Below are 21,881 nucleotides of genomic sequence, written 5' to 3' on the forward strand. Positions count from 1 at the left end.
TTGTTTTTTTTGTTTTTTTTTTTTTTTTTTTGTATTATCAATGATTACATCTTACATAATAAGTATCTTAACATATGCTTTGATTTCTACGAATATCAGTTTTATTATTTTTATTTATTTTTTTTTATTTTTTTGGACTGTAGACAGATTTCTATGAATTGAGTCAAATCTCTATTGACTTTTATTTATTCTGTTATATTAATTAATATTTAGATTTGATTTAAAAGCACTACGCGTTGATTTCTTGCACTTTTTCCTTTGCTTCACAGTGTAAAGAAAAAAGAGATTTCCTTTATTTTCCGCGATTGATTAAATTATCTTAAATATTTACAGGAACTTAAGATATTTCAAATAAGTTTTTTTAATTTTTTTTATTCTTTTTTAATATTTCTATTTCTGTTTACATATATTGTTGAACAATTGGTTTGTTTGCCAGCTTCTTCTTCTTCTTCTTCTTCCTCTTCTATGATGACACATATCTATATCTAATGTAAGTATAAACATTTCATTTTGATTCATCTCCTTCTCTGATCTCTGACTATAAATTTGGACAAATGCTGATTATTTTAATTACAATTTTAGATGAGAGTTGAGTTATATATATATATATATATATATATATATATATATATAAAGAAAAATTATATCCCTTTTAAAAAACTTGAACCATTTTCTACTAATAATGCATCTATGTAATGTATGTAATGTATGTATGTATACTTGCTATAAATTGGATACTGCGCGTTATTTTGTTTTTTCTTTTCATTTTTTTTTTTTTCTTCTTTTTTTCGTGTGTGTGTGTAATTTCTGTTAATCCAAAACAGCAATATTTGACTGACGCTTTATTAATCGTAAACTCAGGTTCATGCAAGCGAGTCGTAGTTTATTTATTTTTCTTCGCTTCGTCTAACTGACTTGGTTATGTTAGTTGTTGTAGTTGTTGTTTTGTTGCCTTTGCTAATATTCCGTTAATGTTTCAGTTTTGATATTCGCTAATTGTTAGTAACCTGGAAAGGACATGGCGCCAGCACTGCTGTTATCCAAAGGTCACTGATGCATTTTACTTGCATGGTGTCCCATACTCAAACCCAAACCTAAATGATGATTATTATGATGCTGTTGCGCCGCTTGTCCATGATTATGATTACTATTCGTACTATTGTTATTATTTTGTTGATTGGCTTGACGTTGTGAATTTTTTTTATTTTTCATACGTCGATTCTGAAACCAGATTTTCACCTACGCACCAAATAAGAGAAAAATTAGATGAAAAATATTTTTCGTATTTTTTTTTTTCTTTTTTTTTTTTTAGTTTAACTTACTTGTCTTTCACTTAGATTTAAATTTCTTGCTAATTCCCAGCGTTTTTGCTTCGATACGTAGGCATTGTAGAGAAATTCTTTTTCCAATTCCAAAGTTTGAAATTTCGAATATGGCTTACGTTTCTTTCGCGCCGAAACTGGTCCATTCACGGTCCATTCGTGAACGGGATTGGGATTGGTAGGCGTACAAGAACCAACAGCACCCACCGCAAGACCACCTAAAGCATATAAAATATTTACAAAAAAATTTTTTTAATTTTAAATTAAAGAAACAAAAGTGTTAGAAAACAAAAGAAATTTAATCGCTCACGATATAATCAAAGACCAACGATAAGCAAAAACATAATCGAGTCCAAAGATTGCCTTAATAAGCAATAGAACTCTCGTAAGCCTTTTATTATCCGTCATTCGGCCGATGAATAAATCAACCCTTCCAAACTGTAAAGATCGCGATTGCAATCATCTAAAAATCTAGACTTTATTGGTGAGTCATTACTTCACTTATTGCAGTTCAAAATTTAAAGCAGAAAAGATTTACTCCTATATATGTACATAATACCATGACCAACAAAATAAAACCAGTATTCGAGTTAAATTGCGCGGGTATATCGAATGTCACAAAAGTTTTCTTTTAAATTCACGTCTAAAACTTCGTTAGTGTTTCACCTGCACGTGGTTTTGTATGACACAAAAAGTATTTTCTTTGCTTTTTACAACGTGGATGGAGATAATTTTTGACTGTCAATCTGTGATGAAACGCATTATTATGGGAGTTGAGACTTGGATGCATACGAACCGAAAGGAGCCGATCTTTCGAGCGGATGTCGTGTAAAAGGTAAGTCAAGGCCGAAAACACCGCACCAAAGTTGCTCCAAACTCAACCTGACGTTAACAGTACCTATGAATTCCTCCCGCCGAGCCAAACTGTTAATAAGAAATATTATTTGAGTTTGAAAACTACGTTCAAGGCGACCAAATAGATTGGGAATAATAAATAGATTTGGAAAAGAAAAAATTAAATTGGCCTTACTTTTTGGACACAGTTGTATGCGCTTGAAAAAACAAAGGTTATGAACCTATATGCCCATTGAAATCAGAACTTTATAGGTCCCCGAATGCTTTAAGCCCGAAGAAATGAAGACCATTAGGTAATCATACAGTCAGATATGTATTCTGCTTGGAGCGAATATATCTCAAATTATGTTCTACGGTTTCTAGGTTTATCTTCCGTTAATTGCATTAAAGTTAAACCTCTCCTTAGCCTGTGCAACATTATCCTAAAGCAGCAGCCGAAGGAGCATTTTAGCCTCTTTCCTTTTAGTAGGTTTTGTTCACAATAACCTTCTGTTTATTCCCCGAGTTATGCACTCTTCGGCCAAATCCTTTTAGGTAAGAGTTAGAAGAGCCTGCCTAGGAGGTTGCGACAACTTAGATTCTCTTATCTCACTTACAGACGTAGTGACCTTTAACTTTCATCGCTAATAATGAGATTAGTTAGTCACTTGGTATTAAGATCGAGGTGTGGTGGTGCTATGTGTTACTCCCTTTCATATTAGTCTAATGAGTCGTCTAACTTCTTGATTCCTGCTTTTATTTATTTATTTTTTGTGTTCTTTTTACTTTCAATTTTTCTTTCTTCTCCTTTAGATTGTTTAAGAACATTTCGTATTATTTCACTTTATCATTGCACCTATGGTAGACATTGCAATCTACTATTAGATCATATTGAAAAGTCTCGGCGGTTTCGAGCTTCTTTTTGTAGCCTTTTTTCAAATAATTCCAAATAATGTTTCGTGCTTTCGCTATTTGTTTGACAGCTTGCTTGCCGGTCTTGCTCCACCAGTTCCGAAATTTCATTGATTGTTTCAGTGCTCGTGCGAGGTGCATCTTTGGCATCGAAGTTTTACGGAATGGAATCGCGTAAGGCACTCCTGGACTCTTCATACATTCATGGCATTCTCACCCTATATATTCTTTATTTTTTGCATCGCACCGCGTATTTCTTCAGATACTTCACCCATTTTCAAATCAATTGAACGTTTTGCATGAGCAAAGAATTAGAAAACTATTTTCGCTATTTTCAAACTATTTAAACTACATTCAAAAAATGTAAGCTGAAGGGTCAAATTTCAAGTACATGTTGATGCGATGTAATCAGTTGATTCTTCTGTTCGGAAATTCTTTTGCGGAAAAAATCGCGGAGAGTTTGTAATATGATCTAATATAATAGGCCTGCCCTCATGGCTTCGAGGTTACATAAGCGCCAATGAATAAATAAATAAAATTTAGAATATTTATTATCCCGATCGGTAATTGGTTGCCCGATCTGCATTCAATAAAACGTTGGCCTTCATTTTCAATTCCATACTCGAGACGTGTTAGATGGGTGTCTAAGATTCGCTGAAAGACGCGCACAATTCTCTTACTCAAATTTCTAGATTATATTACATTTTAAGAGTTTAACTTTGGCATTCCTATTAGTTTTAAAGGAAAATTTTAATATCAAAGAAATAATAAATGGCTAATTAATTCAGCGTTAAAAACATAACTTATCATATTTACAAACATATGTGCGCGTGTATGTATGTATACAATTTGGTTACTAGTCACGCTAGCTTTTTGTTTCATTTTTTTTTGTTTTTTTTTTTTTTCGAATACTCTATTTCTATTGTATACGAAATTATTTCATTTGTTTTTTATGAAAGACGTAAATCATAAAGCGGAGATTAAACAAAATATATGAGCGCCATAAATATAATTTAAACAGTTGTGTTTGTAAATCAATTTGAATATTATTTTGTATGTTGATTAAAGAGTAAGCCGTTTGAATTCATATTTACATACATACACATGTATGAATTCGTTCGTGTCTTTGTATTTTTCAAGAGCTTCAAAGAACGCACGCGCGCCTTTCTTTCCTCTGTCTTGACGCTAAATCACTATTTGATTCTTTTAAATACATTTACGCGCAAGCGTACGCCATCGCGAACGAGATCTTCTAAATTTACTTTTTATATATCCCTTTTTTAAGTTAGCGAAAAGAGCGCCTTTTGGAACTTTTTTCCGGATTAAAATCCAAGGCTTTTCTTCTTACTATGAATTTGAGGGCTCACGTGAGCGCAAACTGACATATATTTTTATAAAGAGGAACTGAATAAAAGGAAGCGAAGAATAATTTTTTATTTGGATTGCATGGTATTTTCGCTAATCATTCGTTCGCTTATCATATTGCATAGGAAAGAAACTAAATATTTCGCAGGGATATGGCTAGAGAGAAATACTGCAGTTGTTTTCAACTGCTCCCTTCTTCAGTCGGCCTTTCAGATGAGTAAATAATTAATCCAAAAAAAAAAAAAAAAAAAATGATAAAAAAGAGAAATTTCAGATTGCATAGCAGAAGTCTTAGAGATTTTTGTTCTCTCACAGAAAACCCTCAAAAAGTGTTCGAGACTTGAAAGAGATCGTCAGTACAAAGTTAACTATCAAAAATCTATTGACAAATTGTTTGCCGCATTATTCAAACTTGGATGAAAGCAGCTTATCAATGAAACTTTCTCCTCTAAAGCGGTTAACCAAAAGTCAAAATCATCGGGAATGTTTTGTAAAATAAATTTTCGTAATCGGTAATGTCTACAAATTGTCAAAGAAATAACAGGACATGGCAAGACATCAATGCCGACCATCTAAAAAAGTTTGAAGTTTTAAAAAAATTTCTCAAACCCAAGGTTCTCTTCTTTTTGTTGCATTTGCTTGTTAAAACCAGAAAAAGGAAAATTTCCTCATGTAACCTCATCGAAAGTCCCAGTTTGCGTTGCATTAAATATTCGAATTTGATGTTTCATTAAGAGATTGACAGATTCACGACTACCAAGTCAGGGTTCCTATCTCAATGCGGTAAAGCTTACTTTGGTTGTAGTTGTAGTGAACGCCCAGTCGATCAGGCACGGGACCGCTTCCCAATCTTGTTCTGCTTACCACCTTCTTTCCGACCGTCAGCATATCACACGAGTGAGGGACATCCGTTGAGTGATAGCTAGTTTATGTATATATATATGAAAGCTTCTTTCAAATTCTAGCGTTTTCTTAAGCCATCGTGACTTAAGCTGCAAAAAATAGTTATCGGGTCTGTCGCTTTGGAAAATTAAATTACGAAAATTGTTCAAGTGTACGTCCAAATATCCAAATAAGATGAATGTGAAATTTCTCCTTTCTTATAATAGTACTTAAAATGATCAATTGAATATAAACGAGAGAAAGAGAGGGGGAGAGGGAGAGAGAGAGAGAGAGAGAAAGAAGAATAGGTAGGGAGAGAAAGTGGTGTGAAGGCAGACTAGAAGCTTTTCTCTTAACCCAAACTAAATGAAAAGAAAAATTTTTCCATCATTTTTTCTCTATTTTTGCATACTAGGTTACCTTAAAAGATGCCTCATGTCTAGCCTTTAGAAAGTCAATAATATTCTCTTAAAAGGTAGGATAATTGCAAAAATTTTTAGGTAAGTTATGGCGGTTGAGAAAGTACTTAAAAACAATGTCGTGATTAATTAAAAATTCAAAATTAAAATTTACTGTATGTACTGTACTTGCATATATCTATCTATATGTATATATATATATATATATACATGATATATAAATGGCCTTAATATATTTATTGAATAGTACCTTTACGTACATTTACCTACACGAATCTATACACATACGCACACGTGTTTATGCATTAGTACACAATCGCCTATACTGTCTCCGTGAAATGTGTGTATAAGAGCTTTGGCTTATGAAAATACTTATTTGCGTTAGTGTTTGTGGTTTATTCGTATGCAATTTACCTGTACTCGCATATGCATCACTTGGATACGCTCGTAAACCTCCGGGAGACGAATACGTTGGCGTTTCATAACTTGACTGAGAAGTACCCTCCACCGATTGTCTGGCCGCTGCAACAGCACTGACACTGGCATGTCTATCATCGCTAGCACTCATGTAGGCGGCAGCTGCAGCCGATATAGGTTGTTCGCGGTAGTTCCAATAGGGCTATTAACCGTCAAAGAGTTATGAGCAAAATTCAAAAAAAAAAAACAAAAAAAAAACAAGTAAATAATTTTATTTTCAGTTACATAAACGTACACACATCCGTATATACATACATTTTCAAATATAAAAATATGTGTGTTCATACATTAAAGTGGGCATAGGAATGCTCGATTAAAGGGAAATTGCATATCAATTTCCAAATAATAGTTCGTTTTACCTGGAACTGCGGCGTTTCTGGATAACCGTAAAATCCGGGCTTACGTTCTCTATCTAAGTAGTATTGAGATGCATGATGGTATTGGGCTGAACTGAAGCCATCACTTTCATAAGGCCAAGGATGTGGATGCCGTTTTACGGCCGCACTGGCTTCAGTTTCAAATCCTGGCCTTATCGCCGCAGGTATATGCAATTGGTGGGCTAGCGAGAGGGACATATCTGCAATAAAAAGTCATAGATATTTCAAATATCTCTAGGAGTGCTCAAATTTCAAATTCAAATTAACAGTTGACGACGTGTGACCAGAGAAAGATAATCTACCTAACATATATTGTCAATGCACGCAGTCATGAAGTACCTAAAATGTGTCTCTTTTTTTGCTTGTACTCCTTTAGTGATTGTTATGCGATACAATAGAATCGACAATGTATCTCGCGGTTACGGAAGAGATGTATATATATAGGCATATATATATATATGTTATCTACTTTCATTAAAAAACTTAATTTAAAATTTTTCCAGGAGAGCAAGAAATTCAAAGGGCGACCATAAGAGCAACTATGGCGCTCTAAAGCAAATTTCACCCGCAGAGGAAAATTCAGAACCTTTCCTTGACTTTCGTTTAAAAGCTCCGTCAACGCAATTCAATTCTTTCAAATCTCAGCTAAGTTTTGAGTATTAATTCTTTATCCTGACTTCCCAGAAAAATGTGAAGTGCACTAACCTAAGTAATTTTAGTGAAAATTTTCTCTCAGTGAATAAATTTTCGATAACCCAATTATCGAGATAGGTGAGTGTAACTGGAAAAGTAGCATAAACATCCTGCTAATGATAGTCGGAATAACAGTATAACCATGACAATGATCTTTCTAGTCAGCAGCAAAGAAAGATTGTATGTCAAAGCGCCATAAATGTATTTTATTGCAATTAATTTTAACGTTCTAAAGTCACGAAAAATACCGCGCACAAAAGTCCGACAAATTTTGCTTATGTCAATTTTCAAAGGTCGTCTTATGTACTTCTCCGCCTGTGCCTTTACATGAACTTTCGATTTCGCATGCTTCCTGCTGTCTTCTGCTTTGACCTATTCGCGATGTCTTTGGCAAAGTCCCTCCGACGGCCTTTTCGCCTCTCCCTCCATACATGCCTGCCTCTAATCGTCGTCGTCTGCGTTTCCGTGTCCGTCACCCCTTTCCGTCTATACACTTCTTCCTTCGCCGTTTTATCTTTCGTTACCTCCCCCGTTAGTCGTTTGTGTGCTAATATTCTTTCCCAATTATTAATGTTCTCAAAGATATGGAAATACAAGGTGAACACACAAGACTTGTCAAAATATTTACAATCGCGATTGATTTCATCTGCTTATGGATATTCAGCAATGATCAAGAATGAAGTCCTTTTGTAGCCGAACATATAAATATTCGAAATAATGTTTTCGAAGTAATTTTCCAATTACTACTCTACGCCTAACCCTAATGGAAATCAGGAGAACTTTCGGATTTGATTTACTTTAAGATATATATGCAGGAAACTTTGTGTCTTTTCTAGGTAAAAATTTCTATAGAATTATTGAATAAAATGCAAATATGTTTAGCAAGCTTTTCTTTCTTAGCAAATTGAATCAATTTATTTGCATTAGAGAAACAAAATTCAAGTTTTGATTCCTGAACAGATGGATTCTAGTAGGCTTGGCAAGCTCCAATGGAAACTTATATTTGAATCGGAATTCTCTTATCAGATGTATCTCGCTTTTCGCTTTCGCTTTCGCTCTTGCTCTAAAGTAGTTGAAATCATAGCTGAATTTAAACCTTTCCTTTACAGTCTTTCGTATTAAGCATTTAACCTAATCTCAGTCAGGTTTTCTTTCTTCTTTGAGTTCTCACCTTTCGATTGCCAACTGTGTTAATAAAGTTTAATTAGATGTAGATTAAAAAAATAACTTTTATAAGGTATTTTTAAAACTACTTGACGTACCTGGAGGCTGGGAGCTAACACTGGAAGGGGAAACACTCGCCGCAGTCGGCGCAACAATTTGTGGCTGGCTGGACGCCACTGCTGTATTTTGCTGCTGTTGTTGTTGTTGTTGTTGCTGTTGAATACTTGAAGTTGCTGCTGAGGATACTGAATTCGATTGTGATGCTTGTTGCTGATGATGAGGTGATGTTATGTGTTGTTGTTGCTGCTGTTGTTGTTGTTGTTGTTGTTGAGTTTGTGTTGCAGGTCCGGTCGATGTTTGCGAAGGACTTAAACCACTCACTGGCGTCGTAGCGATATTGCTATGTTGCGACTGTTGCTGTTGGTTTGCTGTTTGTTGTGTTTGAGGAAGATGATGTTGTTGATGCTGTTGCTGTTGCTGTTGCTGTTGCTGCTGAACTACAGACACGGCAGCAGGGGGATCTTCATACATAACCGCATGTGTAGGCGTGGAATGTGTGTTAGATTGTGTAGTCGATTGTTGTTGTTGTTGTTGAATCGTTGCATCCGCACCCAGCAACGTTGTAGTCGATGATAGATTCGCAGTCCCCAAACCGATCGAAGCAGCGTTATGTTGTTGCAGGTGATGATGTGGTTGTTGTTGTAAATGTTGCGTATGATGAGGATGAGTAGCATGCAAATGAGCGGGCAAGTGAGGTGGCGGGTGGGTATGATGGGCCGTATGTTGCAATTGATTATGGATTGTCGCAGTTGCCGTATGTTGATGGTTATGTTGAGTATGATGGTGATGATGATGATGATTGAGGGCAGTTGCAGTTGTTGCCGAAGGAAGTGCAGTAGTTGCGTGATGATGTGGCCCCCACCAAGCCCCGGCAGCGGCGTGCGACCCAACTGCCGAGACATCGTGGGGGTCGTAAAGAGCGCACGCCAGCGGGATGGTTGGGGTTTGGGGGAGGGGTGGAATATTTACGGTTATTTTGACCGCGTTTTTTTTATTTTTTGTTTAAATTTTTTTTTTATTATTTACGTTTTTAATTCAAAAAAATCAATTCAAAATAATAATAAAATTTTAATTAAAATTGTTTTAATTAAATTTTTTAAAAATTATATAATTTTATGTCAAGAACCATCAGCACGTATATTTTTAATTTATTCATAAATAGATGATTACGTAGCGAAGAGAATTAAGAGTATTTTCGATTCGAACAGCGATGAGAGCAAGTATTTATTGCCGCGGATATACATGTACAAACATGCACATACATCCAATCCAGTAATTTAGTTCGCAAAAGAGTGGTGGTTTGTATAATAGAAGAGAAGAAAAGTTTCCATGTTATGCAGCGAAGAGCACAAGTTACAGGTTCGCAAGTTTCAAAGTATTTGAGCAAATTTCAAGTTAAAATTCATATTTTACATGCACGTCAACATTAAGTTGAGTCCGATCAAATCGGGTTTCGTTCAAGAGATATTTAGTGAGTACAGGGTGAAATTTATATTAATTTTGTCAACAAAATTTTATTTTAAAAAAATTTATTAAAAACAAAAAAATTTTTTTTTTTTTTTATTTGTTAGAATTCGATAATTATTTGAGAGCGCGATTTAATGTTTAAAAATTAGTTTTTATGCGATTCATGTTTCCGTGGTTTAGTTTTAGTTGTTTTTGTTGCAGACAATGTTATTTTTAAAGGGCCATAAAAATCCATTTTACGATCAAAACAAATAATAATTATTTTATATTTTGTTGTTGATGACGATTTGTTGTGGATTTTAATACAGTTTGGTTTTTTTATGATATTGCAGTTATTGTTGTTGTTATTGTTTTTTTTAATTGATTTTTAAATCAAACATAAACGTTTGCCGGTTTCGCACAATCATTAAAATATCCATTGATACGTTAACACACGCACCGCAAATTAATACGTATTTCAGGGAAAGTTGAGGAAGTTGCGGGAATTCATGTTGAGGAAGGACGGTTGGTTGTTGTTGTTATTAAAGAAAATTATGAACAAAAAAAAATGTTTTAGTTACGTTTGTCTTTACATTTCAAAGGAATTTGAATATGTTTTCTCAATTATAAATATATTTAAAAGTTTTTCATTATTTCTATTTCTATGAATTTTTATTGCACTCGAGTAATTTTTAAAAAAATTTTGTTGAACAGATTTCCTTCACTTGCTTCCAATTAGAATCTTTCTATATTTCTTAAGAAAGAATTAGTAAAAAAAAAAAAACAATTTTTTTTTATTTTTTTTTTTGCACACACACACACACATAAACAGGCTTAGACTTGCACACGCATACCAACGAACAATGCAAACAATAGAAAGCGTCAAGTGTATTATGGCTATATAGGCATATATGTATAAATACTTTTAGAGAATACAATAATACAATAATACAATGCAATAATAAGACAAAAGTGTCGCGTTCACTGTGTGCCCTGTACCGTACGCAGCGGAGTACAAATCAACACTGACAACAGAGATTCTTTTGTCCGCACACACCAACTGAAAATGTCTTCATTCACGTAGTCAGTCAGTCAGTCGACCATCTAGAAAACAAAATAAAAAAAAAAAAAAAAAAAAACTAAAAACAAAAATCATACACTGAACTGTCCGTCCGTTGAATGCTATTCATATATTCATACATTAGCCAAGAAGCGCGCACCAATATACGATGTTTAGTAGCACAATACTATAGAATAAAGGAAAATTCGTCACGTTTGTTTTTCTCATACACACAGTGCGCCGCGTATAGAGCATGAAAGTTTTTTTAAAAACAAAAAAAAAAAAGCAAACTCGTTTCTCATACAAGAAACGAACACTGACTGTATTGAAAAACTTACTCAAAATTCATGCTCTTTGAATCCACATTATACGTACGTACGTACGAAATCGTATCAAAAAAAGACAACAACAAAAAAAAGAAAAAAAACATTTCATTCTAAACACGACACACTTACGCTTATATGTGTAAATAGTCATATATGAATATTAGTACAATGGCTACGCTTGTATTGGTGATAATCGTATGCTAAAGTGTTTTGTTTTATTTATATAAAATGCATGCGCTCTTCTTTCTATTTGTATGCAAGGCTATGATGTATCAAACTAACTGTACACAAGAGTAAAACGAATTAGTCGATGTCTCCAAATACGTATACATATGCCAACGTATTTGTGGGGTGAAACCAACTCTCTTACAAGTTCATGTCCAGCCAGACAACTCACATGTATTCACCGATAGTATACGTGAACCTGCTGCACGCCAAATCCACAGTGCCAGCAAAAACAAGAGAGAATACTTGGATATATGAATATAAACATAAAATACATACGCCAAAGTTTTGTATTCTATGGATACGAAACGCTTATTAATTTATGCGGAAAAAATCTCTTAAGATGGTAGAAAGAGAGAAAGAGAGAGAGAGAGAGAGGAAGCTTACTTTTCAAGAGTGATGATAACGATGATGAGTGAAGCGAAAAATAACATTTTTTTCAACAAAAAAGTATTTAAAAATTTGCTTTCTTTTTTTAAATTTTAAATCGAAAAAAAAAGGACAACAATTTTCAATCTTCCGGATACGTTTCTCTTTGCGCAGTATCAGATTTAAATACAAAAACTCATACTATACATATATTTAGCATATGGATTTACGTACAAACTCAACCATTGTTGACAAAGAAAACAAAAAAAAACAAAAACTACATACAATGTTAGGGACTGCATAGCGAAACGTTTTCAAGATAATACAAGTGGCTCCATCTACATATTACGAATTGCTCCAACAGAAAAGTTTTCAGTCATCTAAATAAGTTTTGCATAAAAGAAAAAGAATAGTGAGGATGGATATCTATCTATCTCTCGTACCAGAGTACTAGAAAAATAATTTTTTAGTTTTTGAAATAATTCGCTGCTTTCAGAACAAGTGCCTCGACTTTCATCCCCAAGTAGTATAAGACGTTGCCCTGATTCTTTGCAAAAATTTTCTTGTCGCAAGTGCCTAAGCAGTAGCTAATGTTGCGCTCTTCTGAAAGATATATAAACTAGAAGCAGAAAAAAAACCAAACGGTTTTAATAAAAACGTAGCACAAGTTAAAAATACAAGAAAATCAAATGACAACAACACTCCCGCCTTAATAATTATCGAAAGTAGATTGATAATCTCAAGGCGAGATTGTACTAAAGAGCTTAGATTCGCGTTTTAAGTTGAACGAGAATGTTTTCGACGCCTTTCGCGAAAATATGAGAGGATGTTAAGGCCATGCCTACTTGAAGTAGTTAAGCTTTTTAAACGGTTTGCTTCCGGTAGTATATCTGAAGCATATCGAAGAACGTTTGTTAAAGCATACTTTCTGTTTAAATGCGAGAGATTTTTATAGCAAACACTATAGGTGCTGCCTTGAGATGATTCCTCTTCATTTCTACTACAAAAAATACAATACATACAATAGATAATCTTTGATTATATTTCAAGTCTAAGTGATTCGAGTACGAAATATTGAGCTTAGGGATGATGATGTGAACATGAACCTTTCTAAGGGTCCAATAACCTTTTCGTCCACCGAATTTTAATTTCCTAAGAAATGATAGCAATTAAAATGAAAGCCTTCTTAAAGATAATCAAATCCTTCCTGGAATATTTTTCATTCATTTTGCTTTTCGTTTACTTTACTCTTTCTTCATTTTTGATTTATAGTAAAAGAAAGGGTTCAAAGAAAGTATAATTTGAAAATAAATTTATTACATTATTAGTAAATGTTTTTTTTTTTTTTTTTTGTTTTTTCGTGTACAGCAATTGATATAATAAAGGAAGACCGAGAGAAAAAAGAAAATATCTATTAAAAGAAAAACTTTGGAATGCATTGCCTTAACAATTTCACGCTTAAATGAGAATAACGACATATTTTTATGGCATTTAACTACGAGAACGACATGAATGCAACTACCCGTAGATATATGTATGAACGTAAATACATATCAATAAAAATAATTCAAAAAAAAAAAGCCAAAGAAAATTTCCAATTATTACCCAGACAAAGAAGGAAACATCGTCAAGCAATCTTTTTATTACACAGATCGTAATAATTTCAAAACAAATGTGACAAGAGTTACTCAACTTGTACAATTTTTTTTTAAATTTAAATATTCGAATACAACAATAGAACAATTCTAATTATATGGCGTCTCTGCTGCTCTGTACACAATAAGAAGTCTTTCCTCTTCTTCTCTCTCTATTCCCTTAAGTAGAAAATGCACGCGTTCTATTAAGCAAACACATTGTTATTAACATGTAAAAATATCCCTTGAATTATTTACGCTCATTGCGTCTGCTTTTCACACCTCTATACGTACGCATGTATGCAAACGCAATTGTAATTTACATCAAGGAAGAGCGGAAGGAAATGCAGTCCTTTGCATTGCTTAAACAGCGTATGTCCTTAAAACCAATCCTTCTTCGCATCATGAAAAGTTTTCTTCATTATGTCGTATGTCTTTTGTGTTTGTTTCGTTTTCTTCTATACTAATCACAGACTAATAGTTGTATACTATTCCTTTCACTCCCTTTATAATATAGAGAGAGAGAAATATCCGCTCAAGGTTTGAAAGAATTCCTAAATCTAACTGTAATTTTAAGTTGTCCAAGTCTAGGCATGTTAAATAGTCAGTCCGTACATCGGCCCATAGCGCCTCGTTCTTCACATATGATACGTGTACCGTTCGAGACTTCATTATCGCTTGAGTAGAAGTGGGTGAAAGGCCGCGACTAACCATACTTTAAGCACAATGCAAACGCAAAATAATTTTAATTTATTTGAAATTTGATACAAAAATTTCCTATAGCTAATGTATATGTAAAAAAAAAAACTTTCCATGTTTTATATAATGAGCTGACGTGTGCCGAAAGATTGCTCCAAAGTGAATATAACTCTGTTACTTTCATCTGTCACCGCCGGGTGACGGTACACTAATTTTTTAATCCCCAATAACAAAAGTCAACAATAGTCCTCACAGACACCATCACATATGTGCTGTGTGTTAATCGCTTTGTTCTCTTTTTCAGGTAATCCTTACGAAAATTAGAAAGCCGTGCATATATGTTGTGCTGAGCTTGCATTAAATGCCTTCAGAATACTTAATCTAAACGACTGGCAAGGAAAAAACTTATTTTCCTTAATCAGGTGAAAAAATAGATCAATTTTCATTAAATCAAATCGATATTTGTGATAAAAGCGAGTTTAACTGTTACTTGCCACACCTGAAGTCATTTAAAGTTATTTAAACGATCGCTTTCTATAAAGTTGAAGGTGATATGCTTAAGACAATGGATGGTATCATGGTATCGGCTCATTCACTTTCTGGCTGCGCCGTGGGTAGCAATAAACATATTTTTTAATTACGAGTAGTGTAGCATCTCTCACGCATTTATTTTTAGATATCTTTGCTTTTCCTTTATATCTTTTTTTTTTTTTTTGTTTTTTTGTTATTTTGTTTTTATATCTTTCATTTCTTTTAAAATGAGGCTTCACTTTACTTTGAAAGTGCTTTTTGTAAAAATGGAAAAAAATTCTTTCTCTAGACTATACTTGAAAGTGGAGCTAAACCATATGGTAATGACGGCCATTTTGAAAATGTTATCTTTGTAGAAGTTAATGAAAAAGTAAAACAAACGAACGAACAACTACAACAGCAAAGAGAAAAGAAAATGTAAAAGAAACCCATACATACGTGTATACATGTCCATACATATTCTAAGAAATCAACTTAATTAGAAGAAAAGTCATGAAAATATCTTTATTATGCATCACTTACACACAAACTATACAAGGTTTCAAATAATTTTTGTTAATTAACTTTACATATATATCTCTAGACCATTAGCTTAAAAGACTTGCAGAACATTAAGATTTTACATTGTGCAGCAAACATTGATTGAAGCACAGGGAGAGAGCATAAGTTAATCTAATCTCGAATTGGATAAACAACATGGAAAGTATCGATTTCTGGAGGGTTAAATATTTGTTTGAACTGTTTTACTGTATTTTCATTACATTTAATTACGTTATGTATACACAGTTGCGCTATTTTTTGTTTCCATGTATGTACGCTTTCATTTAAGTGCTACTTAGTAACTGGTTAGACGAATTCAACTAAAATTTTTACATTCGACATTGAATTCTACTTTCTCTGCACATTATAATTAAGTACTTAGCACAAATATAATTTCATTATAAATTCTTGTCTAACAGTTAAGCAAAGCAGTATATCAGGTAGTTAAGGCAAAGTCTGTAATGTAAAGAGTATCCATAAAGCTTTGTTACTTTTATTTATGTCCACTACTGAACAATGAAAGTACACTAATTATGTCTTCTGTCGATAGCGCTTAAGGCTTTATAAAATTTATGCATTCCTTATCCGAAGTACGATCTAAGTTTTCCGACAGCCTTTAAATCCACACCTTACGAATCGATTTACACGATATACTAAATAAACGAAAATTACCGAAGGTAAAGTAAGTAACTGAGTATTGATACAAATAATCTTATTAGATATGTCCGTCCGTCCAAATGTTTCTCCATTCTCTATTGCCTAGAGCTAAGGCAATAAAGAGCAGTGCATTACAAGGAGTGCAACTTGGGATAGCTGCATAGATTCAAATTAAGACTAACTTTGAACAGCTGAATAGTTTGAGTGGACTCACAAAAAATATCACTGTGCATAATTGACCAGTTGATGAAAAATTTTCAAAAATTTAGAAACAAGTCTACTGCAAAGATGTGCTTGGCCCTCTCACGAAAAATCTCTTAAGCGGTAGATAACAAAGATTCTCGTCAACCCAACTACAATTTTCTTAATAGTATTTTTTTTTGTTTTCATTTATATTTAAAAGTTTTGAAAGGCAACATTTATATCTGCTTCCTGTACGAACTATGAATGTATACTTTCTAAGACCTCCACAGCACAATATGCTTTCCATCAATGCGAAATCTTCGTTAAGGATTTAAAAATAATTTGACGGGCGTTATAGCCGATGACATGGAGAGCTGAAAAACAGTACCTTGAAGGCCTAAATGCGAAGAATTCCTAAGTCTGTAATTAGTCTAAACTCAGCTAGCAAAGCTGTCTTGCTGAAACAAAAGAAGCAAATAAACCGTAAAATAAAAATCAAATATATATATATGTATAGCCAGGATATAGTTCCTGACTGCGAAATTTTTTCTCTATTTTGCTAATTGCGCGTCGCCGCAATAGAAGAAAGTTTACATGCGACAAACAAGCACGAAAGCCCATTGCATTAGAAACAACAAGGATAAGCACATTAAGCCCCTAAACAAACGTTCACCGCTCATCACAATTGATATATACCCTGTGTATCCCCGAAGTTCAAACTATTTCTTCCGCCAAATTTAGTCAACTAAGGAATGAAAATGTTAATGCCTGTGAGCAGGCGCTCAATGTACCATCTTCCATTACTATATCAACGGAAACATAAAAATACTTGCGATCAACATAAAAATGCATTCGTTTAAGAGATCTCGCAGCACGTTTTTCAGTGTCCTTGATAGGTAATTACAGTCTTCTTACGGGAAGAAGAAAAGTTCTACATTTGAATATGGTACACATAAGCAGCAATATGGTCACTTGTGTGTATGTGTACGATAGATTGTTAAGAGCTTTATAAGTAAGTATAATATTAACACCTTATAAAAACAATTAACACTTTATGGGCCGGTTACAAACAAATACATAAAAAAATTACGATAAATAAATATAATAAAACAAATTGCACTTTTACAAGATGTCCGAGAGAAAGAGAAAGAGAGAGAAAGAGAAAGAGAGAGAGAGAGAGAGAGAGAGAGAGAGCCTGCGCAAAAGCAAAGAAGACTCTGAATACAATTAAATGCGCATTAATGGCAACAGCAATAAATCAATAAAGAAGCAAAAGGCATAAAAATAAGTAAATGCTACTGACGACGGCATGCATAAAAATCTTTTGGATGCATATGCTACCTGCACCGTTCCAACCAAACTAAACTATTTTATAATGTTTTGAACTTTAATGTCCAAATAGTTGAAAAATAAATAAAAATTTGCATAACAAGCGGGAAACACATAAACTTAAATTCATTCATTCATTTATTCATTCATTCATTCATTCATTCATTCATTCATTTATTCATTCATTCATTCATTCATTCATTCATGCATTCATAGTCATATTTATAGTCATATTCATATTTATATCCATTCTCATTCATCTTTTGTTTATGTTAATCATTATTCATTAGCCGGGGATTCCTTGACTGATTATTGAACGAACGAGCTTTGCATGTTTACTTTTTATATTTATAAGCTTTAATAAAAGCAAATTATTATTATTTTGTAGCTGAGGATTATTATAGCTAATTGAGGCTAGTTTTCTAAATACTATACATACATACATACATACATGTCCATTCATTCATATATATATATATATATATATATATTCTTTATTTGTTCTTCTCGTTTTTGTGCTTATTTGTGTACGTAAATCGTAATCGTAAATAGTTTTATTATTTTCCTAAACCATTTTGAGCGTTCAGTTACGACTTGTGGTGATAGTGAAAGTTATAGATTTTTTTTTTCATTTTTCAGATTTTTTTCTTTTATTATTGTCGCACTTTTAGCGCCACTTTAAAATAACTTAAATTGATTGTTTGTTTACAATTATTAGAGTACACGAGTACACGAGTACACGAGTGTCTTGCTCATAACTTTTATGATGTGTTGATTTTATGTTAAGCCTTTTATATCTTAACGAAAACTACTGGGAATCACATAATTAAGGAAATAACGAAACTATAATTTCAAGATATTTATTTGTGTCTCCTAAATTCCCATAATTTTCTTGAACTATTTGCGGAAGCACCACCTTCCGTCCAACAACTTCTACTCTTTGTGTCCAATTCGATGTAGGAATATCTTGTAATTTTTACTGTAAACAGAAGATAGTCCGAGCTAAACTAGAATACAGAAAGTCCAAAATGAACTAAAATTACTAAAAACGAGCCGTCAAATAATAATATAAAGCATTTTGAAAATTTCGCTCGTTTGGCACATCCTCCATCATCAAACGCTGGCAAACATGTCATTGAAGTAAAAAAGGATATGTTTGCGCGCTTGCAAATCAACTAAAGCCAAGTGTGATTTCTTCCTTTTTTTTAATGAGCAATCACGCCCCCAATTTATCCAATATAGAGACGGTCCGAAGGAAGTGGAGAAAGAGGAAGAGATATGGATGCGAACGTAATCTTGTGCACAATCAGGAAGTGTTACGCCTTTACCGATTGAACACTCACTATACCTACCTTCGAAATAAACTCAAGCGCATGGACATTTGAAGCCACGACATCGGACTTGTTATGACCATCGTATGACTTCTTACGATGATTTTAGTTTCAAACAGAAAAAAGTTGCAAAAAGGATGCTTGTAAATATAGCTGATGATGATCCATCGTCGTAAAGAAAATTGCTTGCATGAACATACTGTGAAAACTATTGAATAATTATCAAAAGAGCCGCGAATTTTCTAGAACTAAACCAGTGGAAGGTAAATCAAAAAATCGAAAACTAAGGACTGAGATAATTTAAAGAAAAAATGCCTTAAAACGAGCTAATGTATGTTGTATCGTTTTGTTTGTATTACAAAAAGGTTAAGTTTATGATTCCAAAAAAAAAAACAACTGAACGAGAGGAGATTTTTTTGATAATGTGTGTGTCGCAAGTTAACTTGCCATGTCCCGTAATTTAATCTAAGGATGAGTTATAAAAAATCTCATCAATTTTTTTGGGAGCATTATGCTTTCTTCTTCTTGTTAGTTGCTTTTTTGTATATTGAATCACTTCCCCTACGTGCGTAATAGGCTTTGAAATACAAGTTTATGTAAGCACTATTTAAGCTGTAGGTAGAAGAAAAAAATAATAACAATTAAAGCTAACCTTCGTTTATAAAAATACTTCTTCCATTACTTTATTTTTATTGTTCTCGTGAGGGGAACATTTTTATAATACTACGACGGCTACTACCTAATAACTGAATCGTATCGTTCCTATTGTCCAAAAGTACGGCATTCCACATAGTTTCACATAAGTTATTCCTTGCGCTGGTGTAGGGGGAAGCACTTTCAAAAAAGAACCAAAACTTTCCCCAGGGCGTCAAGAAAGAAGTAGAGGGGAGGAGGGGGGCTAGACAAGATGAGACACGGAAACTGAAGTCAAACACCGAAGTGAATTTGTTGACTTATTTTGTGTTTCAGCATTGGTCACAACCTGGTTTGACATCTTTGCGACTCCATTTTGAGTAAGAAGCGGCCATTTTGCCTGAATCAAGCTGAATCTGGGCAATTCGAAGGGTGAGCCGACACCCATTTGATTTACGTAATTTACAGCCAAAGTAGAGAAATTTGATTGAAGAGATTGCAGAAGAGAAGGAAAAAATCGTAGAATTGAAATCCGCCCATTTTATGCTTATTTCAATTTACATTTTTACTCGATTTGGTAGCACTACTTAGATAATCCTGCAAACCAAAAAATCTAGTTATATACTCTTATCTTATTTATATAGGGCATTTGCCTTGAAAATAATTTTATGCGGGCAAAAATGACGACCCAGCGAGCCCTGGAGCTTTCACTCCATTATTTAGAAAGAAAAAGGAAAGTCATCATTTCTTTAGTAAGTCTTTTCGGCTAAAGGAACCAATTTCGTTCATTTTCATAACGACACAATTGGAAATCAAGTCTGTTTCTCCAGATTGGCTTTTTAAAGCCTTAACCATGATTTCAACATACTGTAAGGCAAGTGAACATAGATGAAACGTTTTCGCTGTTCACTTAAGGAGTCTGCGAAAAGCATCCCTTGAGGGTCAAGCTAGAAGGTAAGCCGTATAGACTCTTCATGCAATGTAGATGAGATGTACCAGATAAGTAAATATGTAACCATGTTTGTCAAGGCTATAAGAAAAACGCGATTTCCGGCACGTGTGGTGAAGAGTCATATCTGTGGTCAAATTCCGGTTTCATATTTACATATTTACCTAATATAGGCAGAGACCTTTCTTTACTTGAATTCTCTTAAAATAGGGCTTAAGCTACTTGAAAGGGTTAGCATTTCTCGTCTGAAGACTTTTTTGACTTTTCAGAAAAAAAGTCAAAATATCTCCTATTAAAAATTTTTTTAAATCAATTCTTATAACATAAGTGATTAAATTAGTGTTATTATATATGCTATCATATATTAGTTTCCTGTTGATAGGTGCTCAAAATTCCTCTTAAATTGAATGTCTATCCAGTCATTTGAAAAAAAAGAAGAAGAATATCGATCGACCCTTTATAAGGGTCGTTGCCTGCTCTGTAAATTTGCAATGTTTGCGAAAATTCTTTAAGCTTTCTCCTAACACATCTAAGCCAATGCGATATGTAACGCAATACTTAAATATGGTTGAGACCTTTGAAGTTCTTTCTCTTTTCCTTTTTTTTTTTGTTTTTTTTTTCTTGTTTTTTTTTATTATGATTTCATGATTTCTCAAAGTATTTGTATTTTTGTGGTTTTCAGTACGCAAGCTCTAAGAAAATAATTTCTTCCGTGATGTAATTTCATGTTGTGGTTATAACTACAAAAACAAAAACAAAAACAAAAGAGTGTATTTCGAGTTAATTAGTTTTTCTAAGAAATTAGAGTTCGTTTTTTTCTTTTATGTGATTTTGTTCCTCATCTTAAAAAAGTTTACTTTAAAAAAAGAAGAGGAGAAGCAAAAAAAGACAAACCAAAATTTAGTCAAAAATATTTTTCTTTCCCATGAATTCTCGAATCGAAATATTTGAAGCAGTGAAGGTATTATTGTTAAAGAGTAATATAGATAATTACAAGCGATTGCAAATCCCGCTAAAATAAATTTCATAAGGTGTGCAAGGTTAACTTGGCGCTTTCCCTTATGCATACATCCGTACGTATCTATATATAGCAGTAGTTGAGCGAAATTGCAAAACTTAAATACGTTAACTTAAAGCTCAAGAGGTATGAATTCCATTTTTAAAAAGATATATATACATATATATATACATAGAGTACAAATCTCTCTCTCCCGTAAAAAAGAGGTATATTAATTTTATCATTCGATTCGTACGGACGAGACTCAGTCAACTAAGGTATATCTTTGCATTGGCTTCTTTGTTTGTCCGTCCGTCCGTCCATATGTTCTGGGAATTTTGAAATTGTGAAAAATCAAACATAAAGTTAAGACTAAACTCAGATATGTTCCGTCATTTTCCAACAATCAAAGTTGAAAAACGAACGTAATCAACCCTTAAGATATGAAGTGGGGGAACAGCAAAAGA

At 33.4% G+C, this 21,881-nt stretch overlaps 1 protein-coding gene across 1 annotated transcript in view; it reads right to left on the minus strand.

The window, feature by feature from the left end:
* Positions 1-626: 626 nt before the first annotated feature.
* LOC119641758 (homeobox protein abdominal-B) overlaps positions 627-21,881 on the minus strand; it is a 31,282-nt gene continuing 10,027 nt past the window's right edge. Inside the window, exons 3-7 of the mRNA XM_038040593.1 lie at positions 8,544-9,395; positions 6,571-6,788; positions 6,149-6,353; positions 1,323-1,540; positions 627-1,239 (exon numbers count right to left, since the gene is read on the minus strand). Coding sequence (XP_037896521.1) covers positions 1,048-1,239; positions 1,323-1,540; positions 6,149-6,353; positions 6,571-6,788; positions 8,544-8,976 — 1,266 coding nt within the window. The 5' untranslated portion in view covers positions 8,977-9,395 and the 3' untranslated portion in view covers positions 627-1,047. The remainder of the gene's footprint in view (positions 1,240-1,322; positions 1,541-6,148; positions 6,354-6,570; positions 6,789-8,543; positions 9,396-21,881) is intronic.

The sequence above is a fragment of the Glossina fuscipes genome, unplaced genomic scaffold (genome assembly GCF_014805625.2).
Source record: "Glossina fuscipes isolate IAEA_lab_2018 unplaced genomic scaffold, Yale_Gfus_2 174, whole genome shotgun sequence".
Classification (NCBI taxonomy): domain Eukaryota; kingdom Metazoa; phylum Arthropoda; class Insecta; order Diptera; family Glossinidae; genus Glossina; species Glossina fuscipes.